Here is a 21,755-nt window from a genome sequence, read left to right on the forward strand (position 1 = left end):
ACACTAGAGAATCCCTGTAGGGGACCCAGAAATCCAGACAATAGAGTGTGAAGGTCCAAAAATGAGAGGTTATAGGAGGCAGTGGCTTCAGAGCTTAGACCACCTCAAGTCCAAAGTAGGGAGGCCTACCTGCTCCCAGAAATGTCCTTGTCGCATGGTAAACCTAATCTGGAATGGCCATGATCATCCCTGACTCAGCACTGTCCTTTCCCAAAGTCCTCAAACCGGTTCAGACTGTCTCAGAAACCCGGTGGGGACCACATCTAGCACCTGCTGGCCCAGTGGCCAGGTGGCGCCCTCTCGTTGGGCGCCCAGGTGCCACGTATGCTGTGTGCCCTGTGCACTGCACTGTCTCATGCACTGCCTACATGCTGGTGGTTTCTGGCTGCAGTATCATGGACCTGGTTCTGAAGTAAGCTGTGTGGCCAGTGAGCACAGGGCTCTCCTGCTGCTGCTTGTCACTGCCTACACCTGGAAACCCGCATCAGCCTAAAAGCTAGGGGTGTCCTTTTATCAGCCGAGCTCCTGGCCCTGTCGTGGGTGGGCTCACTGTCTGCAGTTGCTCTCTGAGTTCTCTTGGCTCATCCTGCCCATTCCTGGCTTCCCCCAGTGGCCTCAGGACATCTGCCAGCCATGGCCAGGGTGATGTCCTGCCTTGTCCAGAGCAAAGGCAGGAGGGGCAGGTGTCCCAGATGCTCTCCTGTCTCATTTCCCACGTCTCCTCAAGTCTCACTGATCCTGAGGCCATGAGGAAGTTCTCCTCACTTCCTTTCAAGAGAGTAGTACTGCTGCCCATCCCTCCTGGATCTTTGACTGGATGGGTGCAGACTGAGGGCAGGGCAAGGCAGGGCAGGGCAGGGATCTAACCACACAGGTCCCCCACTATCCCAGTCCAGTGTTTGGCTTCTCCACCAAACTGAGCTACTAGGATGATGGCTATGCTCATTGCCCTGTATCCCTACTGCCTTGTGACAATGGAGTAAAGATGCGTGGTGTGAGGATTGTCCACCGAGTCCTTTTTCATAGGCAGTTAGAATGCCCTGCTGTGGTCAGCCTGCCCTGCTCAGCCTCCCACACAACCAGAGAGCAGGGGTCCATGTCCAGGTCCTTGGGGCAGAAGGCATATCAGAGCCAGGACCTGACTTGCTCTCAGGGAGACCTGCCCAGTCTCTACATCAGAGATGCTAGTAAAGGGTCAGCCCACACACCACAGTAAGGGCTATGCAGAGGAAACCGGATCCTGGAGCTGTGCAGAGGGAGCCAACGACGATTTGAATCCTAGACCCGGGCTTGAAAAACATGTCATACATGTACATACACACCCAGGATCCTGGCAGCATGGAGAACTGGAGAAAAAAGGGATTAGAGTGTGACAGTTCCCGTGGGGGGTTGTTTTCTCTCTCTCTCTCTCTCTCTCTCTCTCTCACAGACACACACACACACACACACACACACACAGCACCCTCTGGAGAGAAAACAAAAAAAGCTGTTACTAGTCTTGAAACATGTATTTGAAATAACCAGTGCATTTGTAAGAGGGGTGCTCTTACTTGGGTAGTTTTTCCTAAAGCCTAAGGTTGGACTGAGAAACTGCACATTACTGGGGAAGCCTAGCACATGGCCAAAGAGAGAGGAGCCCTGGGAGCCCTGAAGGGTCCGGACACAAGGCCACCGTGCCCAGGCCTCGAGAGTGGAGAGCGAGGCTGCCGGTCCCCAACCCATCACTTTTTGTCTTGTCTTGACACTTGAGTGACAAGGCAGCAGGCTATTTAGAATGCTCACTGAAGTCAGAGCTGTGTAGCCCTGAATGTCTCTCTAATGCTAACTGTGACTGGCAAGAGCAGCAAATCGCAGAGCCCTCCCCCATCCTGCATGGCCTCCAGGGCAGAACATGCTTTGCGAGGCTCTCAAGGAGAATGGAGCAGCTGATGAGCTCTGTCGTTTCTGCGGTCCCGGCCTCCCGCAGCCTGATGTGGGCACTGAGCTGTGAAACACGATAAATCAAGTCTGTTCCCCCACCCTGTCCCTGCCAGGGTCACGTCCCCCAGACAGCTGAGGCCCCGGGTGCAGCCTGGACGGAGCGCAGCCATGGAGCACGACTAGGGCAGGCACAGATGGCCTTTGCTGGGCACTTGCACTCCCTGCTGGGGGGGTTGCCTCCCTGCTGCACTTGCAGCTCCTGCAGTGGCAGTTACAGATTCTGCAGACGTCTATAAGGCTGTTTCCACCTTAATACCCAGATCTACTTAGCCCCCTGCCCCGAAAAAAAGCTTTACAACTTGGACATTAGGAGACCCTGTTGCTGGGCTAGAAGGAGCCACATGTGGCTTCACAGGACAAGACCCTCTTCCCAGAGGGCCAAAAGCTCTGCTTCAACCCTGTCCTCCATCCCCCCTTCAAGTAAGAAACAAATGTCATTGCTTTGATTTTTGACTAGCATGAAAATAGGATGTAGGCCTGACTCCATGGCCTACTGATTGGAGCAGCTGGATCCCCCATGGCTGACCATGCAGTTCAAGTCCCTGTCCCGCAACTTGAGAAACATACAGGGCATGCCCAAAATCCCAGTGGGAGGGAGAAGGGGAGGAGAAGGGATTGCAGCAGGATTATTCTCCATGGTGGGTGCTTTCTCCCCTCCCTTTCTCTGTCTCTCTCTAATGAGTGTATGCCCTCTAGCACAAAGTAAAAAAGAAGAAGAAAAGAAAAAGCAAAGCAAAACAAGCTGACCTGGCTAGTAGTCAGAAGCGCGGGCCTGCAGTCAGCCTGTCATGGCTCAGTTTAACAGCACCTCTTTTCCTATGAGCAAAACAGACATAGAATGGGCCCTGACTATGTTAGGACAGAGTAAATTTTTACATGTGAAAACACATGTATTGTACATGTGCTGCTGCTATTGTTACAATTACAAAGAAGTTGAAAATATGTATTTTAGTTGCATCCTATTGCCTTGAATATTAAAAAAAGAACAAATGTCAAATTTGTGTTATCAGAATTTCATTACAATGATGCTGGTTATAAACAGATTTTTCCAATTTATTAGTATAAAAATTAAAGAAGGTTTGCTTCTGATCAGAATGGAGCAAGTCCACACCATCTGGCCCCTCCCACTGAGCACAGCTGAAACTTCTGGCCAGGACACATGGAGCAGCTACCGAGGACTCTGGAAAGACAGGGTGGCAGACAGACTGAGGCAGAAACCGGGACTTGGCTGCGAGTTTCCTGCTTCTCCCCTGTTACCTTCTGGCCTGGGCTCAAGGCAGCCCAACCCAAAAGAATGTACTAGGTGCAGGCAGGAAGAGCTCCAAGCTGCTCAGCTGTGTGTGACACAGAAGCAAAAACTAAGGCCCGACTTCCTAGCCAGAGCGACACGGTGGCAAAAACTAAGGCCCGACTTCCTAGCCAGAGCAAAAAGGGGCACCCATGGGAGCCAGGAAGCGTTGAGATCACAGAGAACGGGGAGCTTGAGAAAGCAACCTGGAGAGTTGCATTTGCATGAACTCCCAGGCACGGCCTGGAGCTCTGCCTATGTGGATCTGACCATAACCAGCATGGGAAAGCCTTTGCAAGTTATAGGAGTGATGGCCCCAGGCCCCCTCTGGACACTGGTGGGTGGCACTTAGAGGGAACAGAACTAAATAGCGCTGCAAAAGCTCTCAAAGCTGAACTGACTTTGGGACCACAACCCAATAAGGCCATGAAATCAACTGACTAGCACTGCTGCCTGATAAAGTAAAAACATGGCATTTTTTCTGCATGAGATTTAAGCAAAAACTAAGGTCAAAATATCCAAATTGTTCAAGAGACAAACCAATGTCTACCTTTGATACATGAAGACGCAAGACACTCCAGCCTTTGGAAAGGGAAAAGATAGCAGCAGATGCCAACCTCAGGTGGCTGCCATGTTGGGATAACCAGAGACCTTACAGCAGCTGTTACAGCCACATTCTCAGAAGGGAGCCTCTGGGAGTGAATGGAGATAAAGAAGGTCACAGGTGGGGAAATAGGAGCTACAGAAAGAGAACGAAATGGAAAATTTAGAACCAAAAAATCTAATAACCCAAATGAAAACGTCATTGTATAGACTCGATTACAGCTGGAGATGGCAGAGAACAGATCTCTAAGCAGGAGGATGCGTCAATTCAGACAGGCCATGCTGCACAACACAGAGCTTCAGGGGCCATGGAACACCGGACAGCACAGGGCACGCTGCAGGCTGTGCACTTGGCTGTTCACCGAGGGGGACCATATTTTGAACAAGAAACAGCCTAACCAATGAATTGATTTAAGTGAAATAATTGAAATTAGTGTAATTAAACTATAGATCAGTAATCAAAGATAACTGAAAATTTTCCAAATACTTGAAACTCAGAACACACACCTCTAAATGATACAGTGATCAAAGAGTAAGTGTCAAAGGAAATCTGAAAATACTTTGAAACAATAGAAACAAAGAAGAGACGATGTTTCAAAATCTGTGGGATACCAGTGAACCAGTGCTCTAGAGACATTTATAGCATTTCAGAAAAGCAGAAAGCTCTCCAGACAATAATCCAAGTGTCTATGAAGACACATTAAAAAAAAAAAAACTTTTAAAGGAGGGGAGGAGAAAGAAAAACAAAGCAAGCAGAAGAGAAATAAAATAAAATCAGAAACCAATGAAATTGAAAACAGAACTAAGCCTTTGCAAGCTTGACCAGCTCAAATAAAGGAAAGACAAAAACAGCCATGTATTTCAAGAACTTGAAAGGCTGTGGTGGTTCTGTTTTTGTTCTGTGGGGGCCTCGGTTCTGTTTTCCTGGCATTTTTCTGCATCCTTTCATCAGTCTCCTCTGCCCTCTTGTGGGAACTGGTGGATTTGCAGGTCAGGCTTAGATTTCTGGGAAAGGTGGTCACTGCGACGTGAATAGTCCTGGTCCCACATGAATTTTCTTTCTGTTTGTCAACATGTCCCCCAACAGAGGTCCTCACACTCTAGGTCTGTCCTCCCTTCATTGTGACCCCGGCACACACCAGACCCCAGCAAACCAAATGAATGAACAAACAGATGAGTTGATTGGGGGAAATGGAGATATAATCTTAGATGTTTATAAGTATTGAGTTTAGAAATCACTACTTATGACTTGAGAATGTTCTGTGAGGTCATGAAAATTGAGTTGGACTCAGAGTTCATTGGATATATTTGTCAAATCCTTAGATATGTACTGAGCTCCTGTTATAGGCCAGAAATAGTGCTAGGAACTGAGGATTTAGTGCTGAATGAAGGAGGCAAACATGCCCTCTGCCCTTACAGTAATGAAAGCAGGGATGGTAAACACTAGAAGATTGCTATAGGCCAGGATTGTAGGGAGAGAACAGGGGTCCAGATAAGACAGGGGTGCAGAGAGAGGCCCAGCCAGGAGTTCCTTTGGGCAGAAGGCCTGACCTGGCAGGTAGGAGTGCTCACCTGTCACTAGAAGGGAGGACAGTAGCAGGCAGGCCTGGAGGGGCAGCCACTGCTGTGATGCTAGCAGCTCACAGCCTAGACTCAATTGCACTGCCATGAGAAGACACCCGGGAGCCCCAGCAAGCAGGTGGCATGGTCTTATTTCAAGTTTTAAATGCTCGCTGGTGATATCATGCAGCATATGCCTCAACCATGTATTCCAGAGCAAGGATGCTCTGGGCCTATGGCCAACAGGGCCACAGAGTGTACCTGCTGTGGTCTGAATGTGTTCTCAAGTTCATGTGTTGGAAACTTAATTTCCAATGCAACTCTTGAGAGGTGAGGCCTTTGGGAAGTAATTGAGTCATGGGGTTTTGCCCTGAGGAAGGGATTAATGCCATTACATGGGAGTGGGTTAATCATGGCAAGAGTAGGGGAATCCTTATAAAGTATGGTTCTGGCCCACTAGTCTCCCTCTCTCTCAGGGAGAGTTAGTGTAATGTCTTCTGTGGTGCTGAGTCTGAAGGCCCTCATGAGATGCTACCCTTCAATCTTGGACTTCTCAGCTTCCGGAAGTATGAGAAGTAAATTTCTTTATAAATTACTTAGTCTCTGGTATTCTGTTACAGCAGCACAAACAGACCAAGACAGCTGCCTTTCTTTTGTAGATGCTCTTTACATGTTGAGGAAGTTGCCTTCTATTCCTATATTTTTCAGAGTGGTATTTTGTTTGTTTGTTTGTTTTGTCTTTGTCATGAATCAGTATTATGTCAATGCTTTTATGCATGCATTGACATGATTGTGCAATTTTTCTTCTTTAGTTTGTTAACATTACGGATTACGTTGGTTGATTTTCAAATACTGAACCATTTCTGTACCACTGCAAAAATGGTTATAGCATATAATTCTTTTTATATATTGCTGGATGGTACTTGTTAATGCTTTTTGTATATGTAGAGTATGAGTAAAATGATTAAATCAAGTAAAGTAATGTATCCATGGGGGCCAGGAGATGACATGGTGGTTAAGGCATTGGACTCTCACTTGACCAACTACAATTTGAGCCAAGAACTGGTGACTTGAAAAATCACAGTGGGCACCTGTGCATGCATACCCAAAATCCTGAGAGGAAAGTGGAGGAGAAGGGATTGTGGCATGGCCATCCCCCCTGAGGTGTGATTTCTCACTTTTCTTCTATCGGTCTGTCTGTCTCTTTCTGGTGATCATATATGCCTTATGGCAAAAACATATATTTAGGTATATACCTAAATACAAAAACCAATATCTGTGTGTGTATATGTAACCTTACTTAGTGTGTGTGTATGTGTGTGTGTGTGTGTGTCTGTGGTGAGAACATTTAAAATCTACTGTTAGCAATTGTCAAGATTATGATATATTATTAACTATGCTCCTATATATTATTATTAACTATGGTCACCATACTGTACAATAGCAGCACTTCTGCATCCTAACTAAAACTTCATGCCCTATTCCTCTGCAGGTCCACCCAGCTCCTGAGAACTACCCTTTTACTCTCTGCTTCTAAGAATTTCACTTTTTTTAGATTCCACAATATAAGTGAGTTCATGCAGTATTTATCTCTTTGGGCCTGACTTATTTCACTTAGCATCGTATCCTTCATCCATGTTTTTCCAAGTGATCGAGTTTCTTTTTTTAAAAAGTTGAATAGCATTCCATTCATATATATACTATGTTTTTTTCAATCGATTCATCCACTGATGGACACTTAGGTTGATTTCATATCTTAGCTATTGTTAGCAGTGCTGTAGTAAATATGGAAGCACAGATATGTGACAGACTGATTTTAATTCTCTGGGTATATAACCCAGAAGTGGGATTGCTGGATCATATAATAGTTCTATGTTTAATTTCTTGAGGAATCTCCATACTCTTTACCATAATGATTGCACTAATTTACATTCATATCAACAGTGTGCAAGAGTCTTTTTTTCTCCACATCCTTTCTAACAGTTATCTTTGGTCTTTTTGATACTAGCCATACAAACAGGTGTGAGGTGATTGTACATTGTTATTTTCATTTTCATTTCTCTGATAATTAATGATGTCAAGCATTTTAAAATATGACTATTGACCATTTGTATGTCTTATTTGTAAAATCTCTTTTTAAGTTCTTTGCCCATATCTGTCATTTACTTTCTTGCTATTGAATTGTCTTAGTTTCTTATATTTTCTGGATATTAACCCCATGTCAGATATATGGTTTGCAAGTATTTTATCCCATTCCATAGGTTGTCTCTTCACTCTGTTGATTGTGTTTCCTTTGCTTGGCAAAAGCTTTTTGATTTGATATAATCCTCCTTCTAGTTCTGCTTTTGTTGTCTGTGCCTTTTAGGGTCATATCCAAAACAAATTCTTGCCCAAACCAATGTTATGAAGCTATTCCCCTGTATTTCCTTCTAGTAGTTTCACAGTTGCAAATCATATGTTTAAGTGTTTAATCCAATTTGAATCAACTTTGATATATAGCAATAATATAAGTTATCACTTTAAGACTCTAGAAAAAGAGGGCCTAGCAGATGGTGAAATGGTTACATGATTATACTCCCACATGGCCAACCACAGTTCGAGCCCTAGACTTGGTGACTTAAAACTCATGCCAGGCATATATGCGTGCATGCCCAAGATCCTGGGAGAAGAATGGAGGAGAAGGGATTGTGATGTGGCCATCCCCCGGGGGTGATTTCTTGTTTTCTGTCTCTCTGTCTCTCTCTCTCTCTCTAGTGAGCACATGCATCTTTTAGCAAAAATCTCTTCTTAAAAAAAAAAAAGGAATCTAGACAAAAGAAAAGAACAGAGCATGGTACTCACATAAAAAACAGGCACATAGAGAGCCTAGGCAGAAATCCATGCATTTTCAGTCAAATGGTCTTCAACAAAGCTGCCAAAAACACATAATAGGGAAAGGATGGTATCTTCATAAATGAACTTAAATCTACCATTTTGGTTTTTGTTTCTGTTTTACCTCTTGGTTTCTGTAGTTATTTTTCATGCCTTTCTGTGGTTTACTGTTCTTTTGTTTTAGAATTCCATGTTGATCTATCAATAATATTTTGAGTATACCTCTGTATTGTTGTGTATATGTGTGGTTGGTTTTCCAGATATTACATTATAGATACATAGATAGATAGAAATAGATAGATAGAGTCTACTGTTGTCAAAATTTTATCAGTTTGAGAGAAGGGTAGAAACCTTCGTTTACAAGTCTTTACCCTCCCCCACTTGTATATAATTTTCTTAAATATTTCCAAACCATACTATTCACATTAGACCGTGCTATTATTTTGGCCTCAGCCATTAAACATAACTTAGAAAATTCAAAAAGAGAATGAAAATATAATATAGTTGCCCACATTTTTGTTTGCTGAGTTCTTTCTTGCTTCTTGATGTTTCAAGGTCCTCCTTTACCATTTAATCTCTGTTTAGAGAACTTTCTTTAGCCGTTTCCATAGGGTAGGTCTTCTGGCAACAAGTTATCTTAGTCTTCATTTTAGAGTGTCTTTATTTCCCCTTCATTTCTGAATTTATTTTACTGAATATGTGATTCTGGGTTGAGAGTTTATTCCTTTTCAGCCCTTGAAAAATATCAGGCATTCTCCTTTCTAGTCTTGTGGCTTCTGATGAGAAAGCCACTATCATCAGATTGTTTTTCACCTATAGGTAAGGTGTCATTTCCTTCTTGCTGTTTTCAAGAATTTGTCTTTGTCTCTAGTTTTTAGACATTTGATTCTGGTGTGTATTTGTAGCAATTTGGGGATTTGCTCAACTAATGGAATGTGCAGTTTGTACTTTTTGCAAAATGTGGAATGTTTTAGCCATTGATTCTATGACTGCCTTTTTGACCCCTCATCTTGGTCCTCTTTTTCTGGTATCTTAATACCATTAATGTTAGCTCTTTTATCATAATCCCACAGGCCCTATTCCTTTTTTGTTTTGTATTGTTTTGTTTTGTAGTCAATTTTCTCTCTATTGTTCAAACTGGGTGATTTTATTTCATTTCTTTATTCTTTTTTTTTTTTTTCCTTTTTAGTGGCCACAGAGTGTATGCACTCTCCACAGAGAGTATTGGGGGAGGAAACACCCCCAAATATGTTATGATCATGCTGCAATCCCTTCTCTATCACACACACACCTGACATGTTTTTCAAGCCTCTGAGGCTGATTTGAACCATGGTTGGCTATGTGGGATCTGGTTCCCTTAATCATTAGTCTATGGAGCTGGACCCAGACTGGGTAAGTTCTATTCTTCTATCTTACAGTTCACTGATTTTTTTCTTTAGTCCCCCTATTCTTTTGCTATATTTTCTAGCTCTTTAATTTCCATTTAGTTTTGTATATCTTTCATTAGTTTGGTAAGAATTTCTGTTTTGTTGCTAAGACATTGTATTTTTTCACTTATCTAGAGAGTATGCTTATGGGGCTGGAAGGTGGCATGGTGGTTAAGGGCACTGAACTCCCACATGGCTGGCCATGGTTTGAGTCCTGGACCTGGTGGCTTGCTTTCTCACTTTTTCTCTCTCTCTCTCCCTCTCTGATCAAACTAATTTCTGTTTTGTTGCTAAGACATTGTATTTTTTCACTTATCTAAAGAGTTTGCTTTCTCACTTTTTCTCTCTCTCTCTCCCTCTCTGATCAAACTAAAATAAATAAAGTTGAATAAAATAATTCTTTTTTTAAAGTATGCTTAATTCATTGAAGTATTTGAAATATTTTTAATTTTATTATTTATTTCTTAAAAGTGAAATATTGAGCAAGAAAGAAAGAGGAGAGGGAAGAGAGGTACCCTCATAGCAATGTCCCTACTGGCTGTGATCCTTCCCAGCCAGCCAGAATTATGGTAGTGAGTGTGTGTAAGTGCCTGGCATGGACAGGTTGATCCAGAAACCAAACCTTCACTCTTCCATATGGTCTCAGCATTGTGGAGTGGTGCAGTGGTAGTGCATTACTGTGGTTGGCCCCAGTGAACCATATTATAATAGTTTATTTTAAGCTCTTGTTGTTGGTATCTATTGATGTTCATTCTTTCATTCAGTTTGAGATCTTTCGGGTTCATGGTGTAACCGGTGATTTTTCTATTGAAACCTAAGCATTTTGGATATTACGTTACAGGATTCTAGATCTTATTTAAACCTTGTTTCAGTGTGTTTCTCATGATACACCCCCAGCAGGGGGAAAGAGGAGAAATCCAGGTTCTGTTTCTGCCTCTTTTGATACCAGGGGCAAGAGGCACCTCATGAATATCGGGCAAGGTGGGAATTCTGGTCCCTGTCAGGCCTCTGCTGACACCTCCCTGGCTCAGAGAGTAGCACTGCTTTGTTCCTACTCCCTGCGTATCCGCCACTGACACCAGCAGGTGAACTGCATAGACATCCATGTCCTCGTGTGTATGTCCTTTGCCTAGAAATGTTGCAACAAACCTGGGGCATCTTCAGAGGCTGTCAGGACTCTCTTTTCCACCTTCCCCTAGTGCCTGGGCTGAAAGGCAGGCCCACTTTGAACATAAGGACACAAGTAAGCTTCCTGGACAGGCATAACCTGAGGGTCCTTAGAGCTTCTGACTGCCCTTCAGAGATGCTAAAAGAGCTGGAAGCCTGGTCTGTATCTCTGCAAACTGCACTCTGACAGGCAGCCAGACAGATGTGGCCATCTGGCCACCCCAGGGAAGGAGTCGTGCCTTCCCATCAGCTTCCCATTGCCAACAGCCAGCTCTTCTCTCCTTCTTCCCAAAACCTGCTCTTGGGAAAGCATTTCAGTGGTAGAGACTGAAGTAGGGGAGTTTCAGCCCCAGCTGCATCTTGTACTAGTTCTGTGGTTTGAACAATCCATACCTTAATCTCCTCACTGCAGTCCCGTGACAATACTTGGAAAAGCTGCAAACAAAAATTCATGGCTGTAGGTGCTGTTCAGCCTCAGGGCATGTGCACGTCTGTCTGTGGCACTGGGGCTCTCTAGGGAAGAATGTTTTAAGTACACAGGGATTCCATCTAGACATGGGGACAATCTCCCCAATTTCTCTTCAGCCTGAATTAGAGAGCAAAAACTTTTGAAAACCTGGGGAGTGTCACAAGTAATGTAGCATGCCAAGTCTAGTTTTTCCCTGCCTAAGAGCTGAGGCTGTTTCATTCCCCTCCCTCTAAAAGTGCCAGCATAAGGCAGTGGGTCCCCGTGCTGAGTCTGGACCTCAGTGCATGATGTGCACCAGAGCAACCGGAGTCTTTAAAGACAGTACAAACCGTAACCTAGCCTGTCCCTGCCCAGGGGAGGGAAGTGCCAAGACGTGGACCACATTCTGCAGGCCCCTCTGCCACAGGAGATGTCAGGAGAGGCACACGTGAGAACGGAGAGTACAGGCTGAGGGTCCCCATCTCAGCTCGTGTCATACTGCAGTCCAGCCGGACCTACAGGCAGATGTCACCACAAGGCTATTAGAATGGCTAGACTCAAAAAGACTGGCCTTAAAAGTGTTGATGAGGGCATGAAGAAAATCAAAAACTCTGTATACTGCTGACAGAACTGTAAAATAACATAACCAGTTTGTAGGTGTTTTTGACAGTTTCTTAAAAAGCTCAAGGAATGCCTACCAGATGATCCAACTATTCCACTCCTAGGTATTTATCTACAAAAAAGGAAAGCATGCTTCTACACGAAAAAGCGTGCATAAATGTTTATAGTGGCTTCATTCATCATAACCCCAAACCGGAAACAACCCAGTGTTCTTCAATGCATGATCCAAGAAACAAATGGTTTATTCTTAAAGTGGAATACTATTTAATGATGAAAAGAAATGAACTGTTAAGTATCACTGCACTCAACACCATGGATATTGCTTTTAAAATATTGAATAAAAGAAATCAGAAAGCAGGGGGAGCAGCAGGTGGAGTGATGGTTAAGGCACTGGACTTCCACATGGCCAACCACGGTTAGAGCCCTAGACCTAGTGGCTTGAAAATCACACTGGGTGCATGTGCAAGTGTGCCCAAAACCCTGAGAGAAGAATGGAGAAGAAGGAATTGTGGCATGGCTACTCCCCACCCTCCAGAGGATGTTTTCTCACTTTCCCTCTCTATCTCTCTCGTGAGCACATGTGCCCTATGGCAAACACATAAAGAAAAAAAATCAGGCAAAAAGGAATATAGGGACTGCAGGGGGGGATGCTCTCACTTCTGTGAACATGTGCTGATGGTACTAGGTGTGTCTATGTAGTGAGACCTATCAAACTGTAGACTTTAAGGCCTAACTGTCGTGGTACAAGCAGGGGTGCCCACTGTGCCATCACTAATAACTTTTCAAAGACCATGAAAACACACACACATCCAGGGGCAGAGTGCTCCTCAGTCATGCAGCTGCTCTGATGTGATCTCAGTGCCTACCCACCTGACCAGCCTCTGCCCCTCTGGGCATGCCACTCTCTGCTCTCCTTCACCTGCTTGCTCAGGCCTCACTGGCTTTTTTCTGTTGTGCCACGGGCCCTGGTGCAAGTTGGGACCCCACCCACACCCCCTAAGTGCAGCCCTGATGTATTCAGAGGTGCCTTGGGGGCAGGACAGTGGGTGTGGGCTATGGTACAGGCTCAGCCAACCCATAGGGACCCGGACAGGACAGTCTCTGCACCTGAAGCCTTTGCTCGCCAAGCTTCCAGCCTCCAGGGTGCATGTCCTTCCTTGGTGGATCTGCACCTCTGGGCCTTCACACCGACTGTCCCACTGTGTAGCCCCTGGGTCTCCTAACTGAGCAACTCTGTCATCCACAGAGAGCCATCAGAGGACTGTTGGGCTGCCAGTCTGCCTTCCTTGCCCCACACTGGTCCTGCCTGTCTCCTATGTGTCTTCCCTGAGCACCTCCCACCTGAGCACCTTTGTCCCTGTGTGCTCCGTGGCCATCTCCACGAAGGCGCCGGGATCATGTTCAGCTCACAACCACTATGTGAGTTGGAGAATTCTGGGGAGAGGCAGTCACAGTAGAAAGCCCCATGAGGGAGGGAAGAGTCACTAAGGGAAGGAGGATGGTCTAGTCTGGTGCTGGGGACTCCCAGTGCCAAGGCCCTACAGAGCGTCTCTGGGGAGAAGGAGCATTGGGGGTGTTGATCCTCGCAGCCTGTGGTGGTTGAAGGATCAAGGGTTTTACTCTCTGAGAAAACAGGAAGACAGTAAAGAGGGTTTTTTTTTTTTTTTGGAGAGGTTTTCGCTATAGGGCGCATGCGCTCGCCAGACAGAGAGAGAGAGACAGAAAGCGAGAAATCACCCCCCAGGGGGGATGGTCACGCCACAATCCCTTCTCCTCCATTCTCCTCTCGGGATCTTGGGCACACACGCACACGTACCCGGCGTGAGTTTTAAGCCACTGGGTCCGGGACGTGAACCACAGTCGACTACGTGGGAGTCCAGCAACATAGCCATTACGCTAACTGCTGGTTCCCTGAGGGTTTCATTTTTTTGAGCAAAAGCAAGACCAGGTCAGTCTCTAGCCAACATGGGAGTGGGGTAGGGAAGGGCAGGAGGCTATGGTGTGGTGAGGGCAAAAGTTCTGGACTGGGATCCATGTTGCAGCTGGAGCTGTTGGGATTTGGTGATGAACAGATGGGGAGAAAGGTTGGCAGGAGCCCTGAGACAGACACATCAAATGTGGGGTTTGTCAGGAAACTGTGCTGCTGTGGCCATGGGCTGCTGCCCGGGAGGCAGTCAGAGCATGCTCCAGGCTAGGTACCTTCATGGATGATTTCTACACAAGGCGGCATGCATGCATGCATTTGTATGTTTGTCTTTTTTTTTTCCCCAGATGGTGCATGCATGTGCTGGAGAGAGACAGAGAAAGAGAGAGATAGGGAAATTGAGAAAGCAATCCCCTCCCCAAGGGCATAGTCACACCGTAATCCCTTCTCCATTTCTTCCTTCTTTGGGGATTTTGAGCATACACACACATTCATCTGGTATGTTTTCCAAGACACCAGGTCCTAGACCTGGTAGTTAGGTGGGATCCAGCCACCTAACTACCAGGCTGTGAACTGGCCACATGGTAGCAGTTAAACCATGGGCCAGACAGGCTCACAGGGCAGTTGCAGATGTGGGTTAGGGAGGCACAGAGGCCCCAGCCCCTGCAGAAGGACCAAGCCTGTGTCTCCTCTCCCTCCCATGTTTTCCAAGGCACCAGGTCCTAGACCTGGTAGTTAGGTGGGATCCAGCCACCTAACTACCAGGCTGTGAACTGGCCACATGGTAGCAGTTAAACCATGGGCCAGACAGGCTCACAGGGCAGTTGCAGATGTGGGTTAGGGAGGCACAGAGGCCCCAGCCCCTGCAGAAGGACCAAGCCTGTGTCTCCTCTCCCTCCCATTAAATGAGTTTAACATATATAAAACTCAGAGAAGAGAACAGAGAGCGGGCACCACAATGCATGAGGGAGCTCTGCCAACTCGAGAACACCAAGTTTCAGGGAGGGTGACAGAGGAGGCTTTATCCTGAGGAGAGCTGTAGCTGCTGTATCCTGTGGGTTCCTTTGGGTGAGCCACTGTAACTCTTTATCCCTGTGGCCTTGCACTGCCCATGGGGTCCTTGGACGGGCATGTAACTGGGCAGAAGCAGAAATGGCCTCAGAGGTGGGATCCAGCCAAGGGGGCGTGTAGGTGCCCTGGGGACTGCCAGGGACAGCCAGAGGGCAGGCCGAGGCTCTGTCCACCCTGCACCTGCCACTCTGGGAGCTGTGCTAGGGCCAAGTAGGTTCATTGGGGTCAAGGGCTTTGAGACACAGGTGACCCTGACCATCCCACAGGACCACTCCTTACCCAGCCAGTTGACGGCTGCCTCTGCCCTGGTGAGGAGAGGAAGCACCGGCCTGTGTGGCTGATCGCTGCTGACAGCCCATAGCCAGGAGCCCGCAGGAGCTGACCCACTTTCTCCTCCTGCCGGAACACTTACATAACAGCCGCCACAGGGCCCTGCCGCCCCCACCAGAAGCTGCTGTAATTAAAAAGGGAGTGCACAGCCCAGCCCAGACCCACATGACCTGATGCATCAGCACTGCGCAGCAGCCTTCGCCGCACAAGGCTGGGGGCTCTGAGGGAGCTTCCCGGTGCGTGGCAAGGACTCCACAGTTGCAAAGGCTATGCACAGGGCACTGCGCAGTCACTTGAGCTGCACACTCTCCTCTCCTTACCGAGGCCTTTCCCCAGACCGCCCAATGTAGCAGAGCAGACATGCTGCCTGTGCTGTCTTGCAGTAGCAGAAATGCCTCAATCTGTGCTCTTCCATGCAGCCACCAGCACACCAGGCTATTCACTGAGCTCCTAAGTGTGGTCACAGAATTTGCAGTCTGAAGTGTGCCCCATGGCTGGTGGCTACCATGTTGTACAATGACAATGGAGCGTGTTAACATGTTAGGGTGTTGAGGTTCTCTGTGGCATGAAGTCCTTGTTAAACACTACGTTACAATGCCATGTGAGGGTCAGCTGTGATGGTGCATGTGACTACGATGCTGCTAGTCGGAGCCTGAGGCCACAGGGGAGCCCTGGGTCGAGTTCCTGGCCCACACTAGGCAGGCAGAGGTATTGGAGGATGCCTGTGGCTCTGGCTAACTAGGAGGCTAGGTACAAGAATCCCTGTGTGGCAGGATCCTGTCAAAAATCAGCATCTCCTCTCTCACTCATACACTTTTGGGGAGAACGCTATGTTAAATCTTTGTTATTCAGAAAGTGTCATTTTATTACAAATAATCATTAGTACTAACTATTAGGTTGTCGGGAAACGCATGACCTATTTTTCTATGTTTTTAATGCAAAGATGTGTCGTGACTTTCCCAACAGCCCAATAATTTGACTTTATTGGTGAAGTTACCCGTAAATACATTTTTAGCAATGAGAGTGTGTAAAAGCTGTTACTCTGTTAATGCACAAATGCATTAGTAGCTGCCACTTTCATACACCCTTGGCCACCAATGACTGCTCTTTGCAGATATGTCTCCTTGCACACGTCACGTAGGTCACTGGAATATGCTTTGTTTCTGTGCTATATTTTGTGTTTTCCTTTTAGCATATTTTTCAGCAGAAATATTTTGACAAGGAATTTTTTCCCCCAACTTTTAATACATATGTCTCCTTTGTGTAGCTTAAGCCTCTCCTCTGTGCAGATTAAGCCACTGGGCCACATCCAGGCAGTCTGATTACACACTTTGCTCCTGAAGGATCTCTTTAGCAACCACACACGGGGCAGTGTGTTGACCCATTGAGGACAGAGCATGGGACAGTAGGCTAGAGGCTCCGGCAGCACCACCCTCAGGGCTTCCAGACTGCCTCCTCCATCAGCCCAGCAGCTCCACTTACCTCTCAGGTGTACACCTGAGCAGGTGTGTACGCAGTTGGAGGCTTATTGTACTCTGTGCCCTGTGGTCTGCCCTAATACCACATCCTGGCCCTCACATGGCACCATGGGGCCTGGACCCATACTGCATCCCATCCATGCCCCTCCAGGTCAGCCCCTCCTCTGCCCAAGAAGGGGCACTTTGCTCTCTGTTTCTTCCTGTTGCCCTCTCCATGACAGTGGTCATCAGATCCTCTCATGTTTATATTCTGTCCTTTCTGTCCCTGGGAAAGCCCCACTGCCCCACCCCTGCACGCCCAGGCTGGTGCTTCTCCAGGCCATTGGTGCACCAGAAGGGCAGCACCACCCTTAGGGCTTCCAGACTGCCTCCTCGATCAGCCCAGCAGCTCCACTTACCTCTCAGGTGTACACCTGAGCAGGTGTGTACGCAGTTGGAGGCTTATTGTACTCTGTGCCCTGTGGTCTGCCCTAATACCACATCCTGGCCCTCACATGGCACCATGGGGCCTGGACCCATACTGCATCCCATCCATGCCCCTCCAGGTCAGCCCCTCCTCTGCCCAAGAAGGGGCACTTTGCTCTCTGTTTCTTCCTGTTGCCCTCTCCATGACAGTGGTCATCAGATCCTCTCATGTTTATATTCTGTCCTTTCTGTCCCTGGGAAAGCCCCACTGCCCCACCCCTGCACGCCCAGGCTGGTGCTTCTCCAGGCCATTGGTGCACCAGAAAACTCCCCCAGCCCTACACTGCCTGGTGATTCCTGCCACCCTGACACGTGTACCCCAAAGTTTTGATCCCCCCTCCCTGTTCTGAGAACCCTTGCCTGACCTCACTCTACTCCCCTCTCCACTTTGCTTTGGCCTCATCTGCCTTTGCCTTAGCCTCTAATCCTTTCCGGGGTATTCATATGACTCTATCCAAGGGCACAGCCCCGGGTGACTACACCATACCACCAGCTCCCCCAGGAGCAGGGGCTGGCACAGGAGCTCCCCTGCAGAGCTTGGTGCAGGGGCCCAGAAATGGGAGCCACTTGTGCAGGAGCCTCATGGTCTGTAGAACCAAGTATAGTCAGCCAGGGACCCCACGCTGCTAGTACAGTTGGCATTTCACTTTCTTATGAGTCCTTCTGTTCCACCATCCGTAGTCATGCTTGGTCTGTATATCATAAATAAATCCTTAATGTTGCCTGTGGGATAAGCATGAATGATTACCCACAGAAGTTACATAACACACACAGGCCAGCATTATGTGTGTGGAGAGCGTTTTCTGAAAACCTTCTACAGGAACACAGCTGTTGGGCAGTTTAGCTGACAGTCCGAATCCACAATAATGAGTGAAGGTTAACTAGGACATCAAGGGACACCAACTCTGTACTTCCTGGCTCTTTAAGGGAGAATCCTGGCACCCGAGGGGCTGCTCGCCCATGAGATAGGAAGGTAAGAAGAACCAAAGTAGCAGGAAGAGCCAAGGTTCCTGTCCCTACACCCATACCCCCAGGACTTTGTAGGGGCAACTTTTGTCACTCCCTAGCTTTCTATGACCATTTTACAGATGTGGAAACTGAGGCCAGAGGGCCTGAGAGAAGTGTGCAGGGTCCTGTGGTCAGTTAGTGGTGGGCCTGGGAACTAGCCCAGCCAGGCCTTCCCCAAGACTCTCCTTTGATCCGCTGGCACCTCTGACCTCCAGCAGGTGAGGCCTGGTCAGCACATGGTGGTCAAAGCAACACTGCTTCACTCCCTGAGGAGGCTGGGGTCCTTGCTGGTCAAGATGTCCCTGGCTGCGTGTATTGGATGTGAAGACCATGCTCAGTGAGCAGCAGCTGTGCCTTCTCTTTCCAGGTGACGCCATCTGGGCCCCATCCGTCCTTCCTCACAGCACCCTCAGCTCCTTAAGCCACCACCCCCAGCCTCATTTTGGGAGAAAGATGGAGTCCAAGGTCTCAGAAGGTGGCCTGAATGTGACACTGACGATCCGCCTGCTGATGCATGGAAAGGTACAGAAAGAAGGCAGCTGCCTTGGCTGCTGCTGGAGAAAGTCAGAGCGAAAGGGGGTTCACACCTACCACTGGCATCTTCGCTGTGTGTATGTGTGTTTGATTTTAAGTGATCTCAAATTTCCAAAGCACTTGCAAGTGCTTTGCATATAGTCTGAGCTACGTGGTTCCCAGCGCCATCTACAGCACAGTGGCCCTAATGCCCTATCACCGATCACCATGGTGTGTTTCCCGCAGACGGGCACACTCTCCTGTACAACCACGGTACCCATTGGGCAGGCAGTGAGTGCCGCTGCATTTCCCCACCTGATCTTGGGCCCTCCAGCCTTGCCTGTCCCCAGTGCATCCTGGCAGAGGCTGCTCCGGGCAAGTCCTTGTCACTCCTGTCTCCCCGTCTTTGCTTTCACCCTGGGAGGTTCCTATGCCATGTGTTGTGAATGCCCCTCACTTCCTTTGTCTGATGTGTCCTTGCCACTGGCAGGAACATGGCAGCAGTAGATCTCAGTGCACCCTTGTCCTGTTGGGTTCGTGTTGCTGCCATTGTACCGTCCTCAGAAGGTGGGTGGAGGGTCCTGGGGCTGTGCGAAATCCCATTAGTGCACTCATTCATTCATTCATCATATGGTTCTTGAATCGGCATTTGGCCTTTCACTGGGTGGCTGTTATTCCCCACAGTTCTCATAATCTGATGCACATACTGACCCTGATTTATGCTGGAGGATGAGTGCACATGCACGAGAGAGAACGAGAGAGAGAAAGAGGAAGCACCCCTCAACGGGCCTGGTCATATCGTAATCCTGCAGTTCTCCATCCTGTCAGGATCCTGGGAAGGTGTCCAGCGTGAGATTCAAATCCCACTTGGCTGTGTAGCATCCTGCTTCTTCTGCACAACAACTAATGTGCTGTGGGGCTGGCCTTCAGTCCTCCAGACACGTCCCCACCGTTCTTGCACACTATCTCACTTTGTGACACCAAGGCTGCTCATCACCTCTCTTGTCCTCTTGCTGCCCCCGTCCTGGAACCTGCCATTTCTCCAAGGATCCCTGGCCCCTCTGTGGGAATGCTGGGATTTAGGAGCCAAAACAGGGCACTAGGAGCATCTTTGGTCCTGGTCTCTTTATAGCCCCGGTTCTATACAGAGCCAGGGACTCTTCACGTACTGGAACATGTATTTATGGCAGTCTTGTTTCTGCACTGAATAATGCAGGCCCTGTACTCACCTCCACCACTAGCCCCATGGCAGAGGTCCATCCAGGACTTCCTGCCTCTTGCTGCAGGCAGAGACCCAACCCCAGTGTTAGAGGTTGCTCCACAGGAGGCAGTGCACTCAGTGCTGGCCCCTGCTTTCTAGGAGACACGTGCTCTTCCCAGGGCAGTGGTGGTGCTCACACCTAGAAGATCCAATCATGTGGTGGGGGGAGCAACCTGCCCTCCCTCCTGCCCATGTTCATAGCCAGGGCGCATTGCAGGAGGGCTCCCTGTGAGGCAGGGCGCTATTTCCATAGCAGCTTCAGCAGACACCACCATATGCTCCTCACAAGAGGAGACAGTGCCCTGCTGACAGGTGGGGTTGCGGATGCCCCCAGTTCCTGCTGCGAAACCCCCACACAGCTGCAGTAGAGAGCACAGCCTTCATGGGAGCCTTATTGCTGCTGAAGACTTCATTGTAGCAGGGACAGTAAGTCAAGTTTTGAAAGACATTATTCTTAGTGTCTGGAAACCAGCTCACCCTGTCTCAAGTGACGCGGCCTGTCAGCAGCCTGCATGACTGTTCTGCTGGCAACCAGAAGGTGCTGCACCTGCCGAGCCCTGTTGGGATAGTGAGTTTTACAACCTCCTCGGGCCCAACTTCAGGACTGTGGCATTATGTGCCAGGGTTTCTCTGAGTAATTCTTTTTAAGATAAGTCAGGGAGCAATAGCAGTGCTGTGTTTTCTTCAGGTCCCAGTAACTGGAGAGACTTTATCTTTCTTGTGTTTCAGGCAGGTTTGTTAAGGCCTTAGGTATGTCGGTGATGCTGCCCTAATGAGGTGTCTGGAGAAGCTGACTAGGGTCACATGAATGCAGAGGACACTTCTAAACTCTGGGCCTGACCCATGCCCTCCCCTGGGTGGATTCTGAATCCCTGCCACTCACGTTAGGAAGGGAGATGGGCTTCCACAACATCTACTCCAAATGGCCTCCTTCTGCTCTATGACATCATCTTTCTGTGATTTCTTCCCTACAGGAAGTCGGAAGCATCATTGGAAAGGTAATTGAAGGCACCCCCTGTCCCCTAGGGTCTCTGAATGGGAATGGTGAGGACAGGAGCCACCCGATGCTGGGTCACCCAGGAGATGCACAGCACTGTGCATGATGCAGGCCTCGGAGAGAGCTGCCATCGTGCCCCTGTTCATGGCCCCTCCTGGCCTTTGGGTTGCACCACGCTGATACTCCTGTCAGTGTGGAGAAAGTGGAGGCCAGCCTGAGAGTGTGCTGCCTATGGTGGCGGAGAGGCTGAGAGCAAGTGGTCACAGTTTGACCGTTCCCAGGGTCCCTGGTAGCCCCTTCTCCTGTCTCCCTGTACCTCTAATTGCTCACCATACTGACTTTCTCATGAGCACTGTGGTGGGGATGTCTCACAGAGTCCTCATCCAAAATGTCCCTAAGTTGTGGTGAGAACAGAATCTGTGCTAGTTAGTGAGAGGCAGGGGGCTCAGCTGTGTGTGCACATGAGGCAGGCTGTCCCCCCACTCCATGCCCACGCTGCGCTGGCTACTGCCCTCAGAGGCCACAGGCATAGCGGAGGTAGCTTCTGGTCCACATAGCCATGACAAGCCCACACATCCTCCCCGAGGAGCTGCGAGTGACTCTCCTCCTTGTCTAAACCTCTATTCCAGAAAGGAGAAACTGTGAAGAAGATGCGTGAAGAGGTGAGTGGGGTTTGCCCTAAAAATGTCCTGTTTCAGGATGGGGGTGGGGGTGCCAGGCTGGGAGGGGCTTTAGTGGCTTTT

General features: G+C 48.2%; 1 protein-coding gene across 6 annotated transcripts in view; it reads left to right on the forward strand.

Moving 5' to 3' along the window:
• Positions 1 to 21,755, forward strand: part of PCBP3 (poly(rC) binding protein 3) — an 85,735-nt gene that overhangs the window by 25,353 nt on the left and 38,627 nt on the right. For 4 of the 6 annotated variants that reach the window (XM_014582239.2, XM_006163799.3, XM_006163801.3 and 1 more), the window contains exons 2-5: positions 13,212 to 13,384; positions 18,609 to 18,763; positions 20,990 to 21,013; positions 21,642 to 21,674. In XM_014582239.2, coding sequence (XP_014437725.1) covers positions 13,363 to 13,384; positions 18,609 to 18,763; positions 20,990 to 21,013; positions 21,642 to 21,674 — 234 coding nt within the window. In that variant the 5' untranslated portion in view covers positions 13,212 to 13,362. The remainder of the gene's footprint in view (positions 1 to 13,211; positions 13,385 to 18,608; positions 18,764 to 20,989; positions 21,014 to 21,641; positions 21,675 to 21,755) is intronic. The other 2 variants (XM_006163803.3, XM_006163800.3) reach the window with 1 other exon arrangement.

Source organism: Tupaia chinensis, unplaced genomic scaffold, assembly GCF_000334495.1.
Source record: "Tupaia chinensis unplaced genomic scaffold, TupChi_1.0 Scaffold143178_1, whole genome shotgun sequence".
NCBI classification, from domain to species: Eukaryota; Metazoa; Chordata; class Mammalia; order Scandentia; family Tupaiidae; genus Tupaia; species Tupaia belangeri.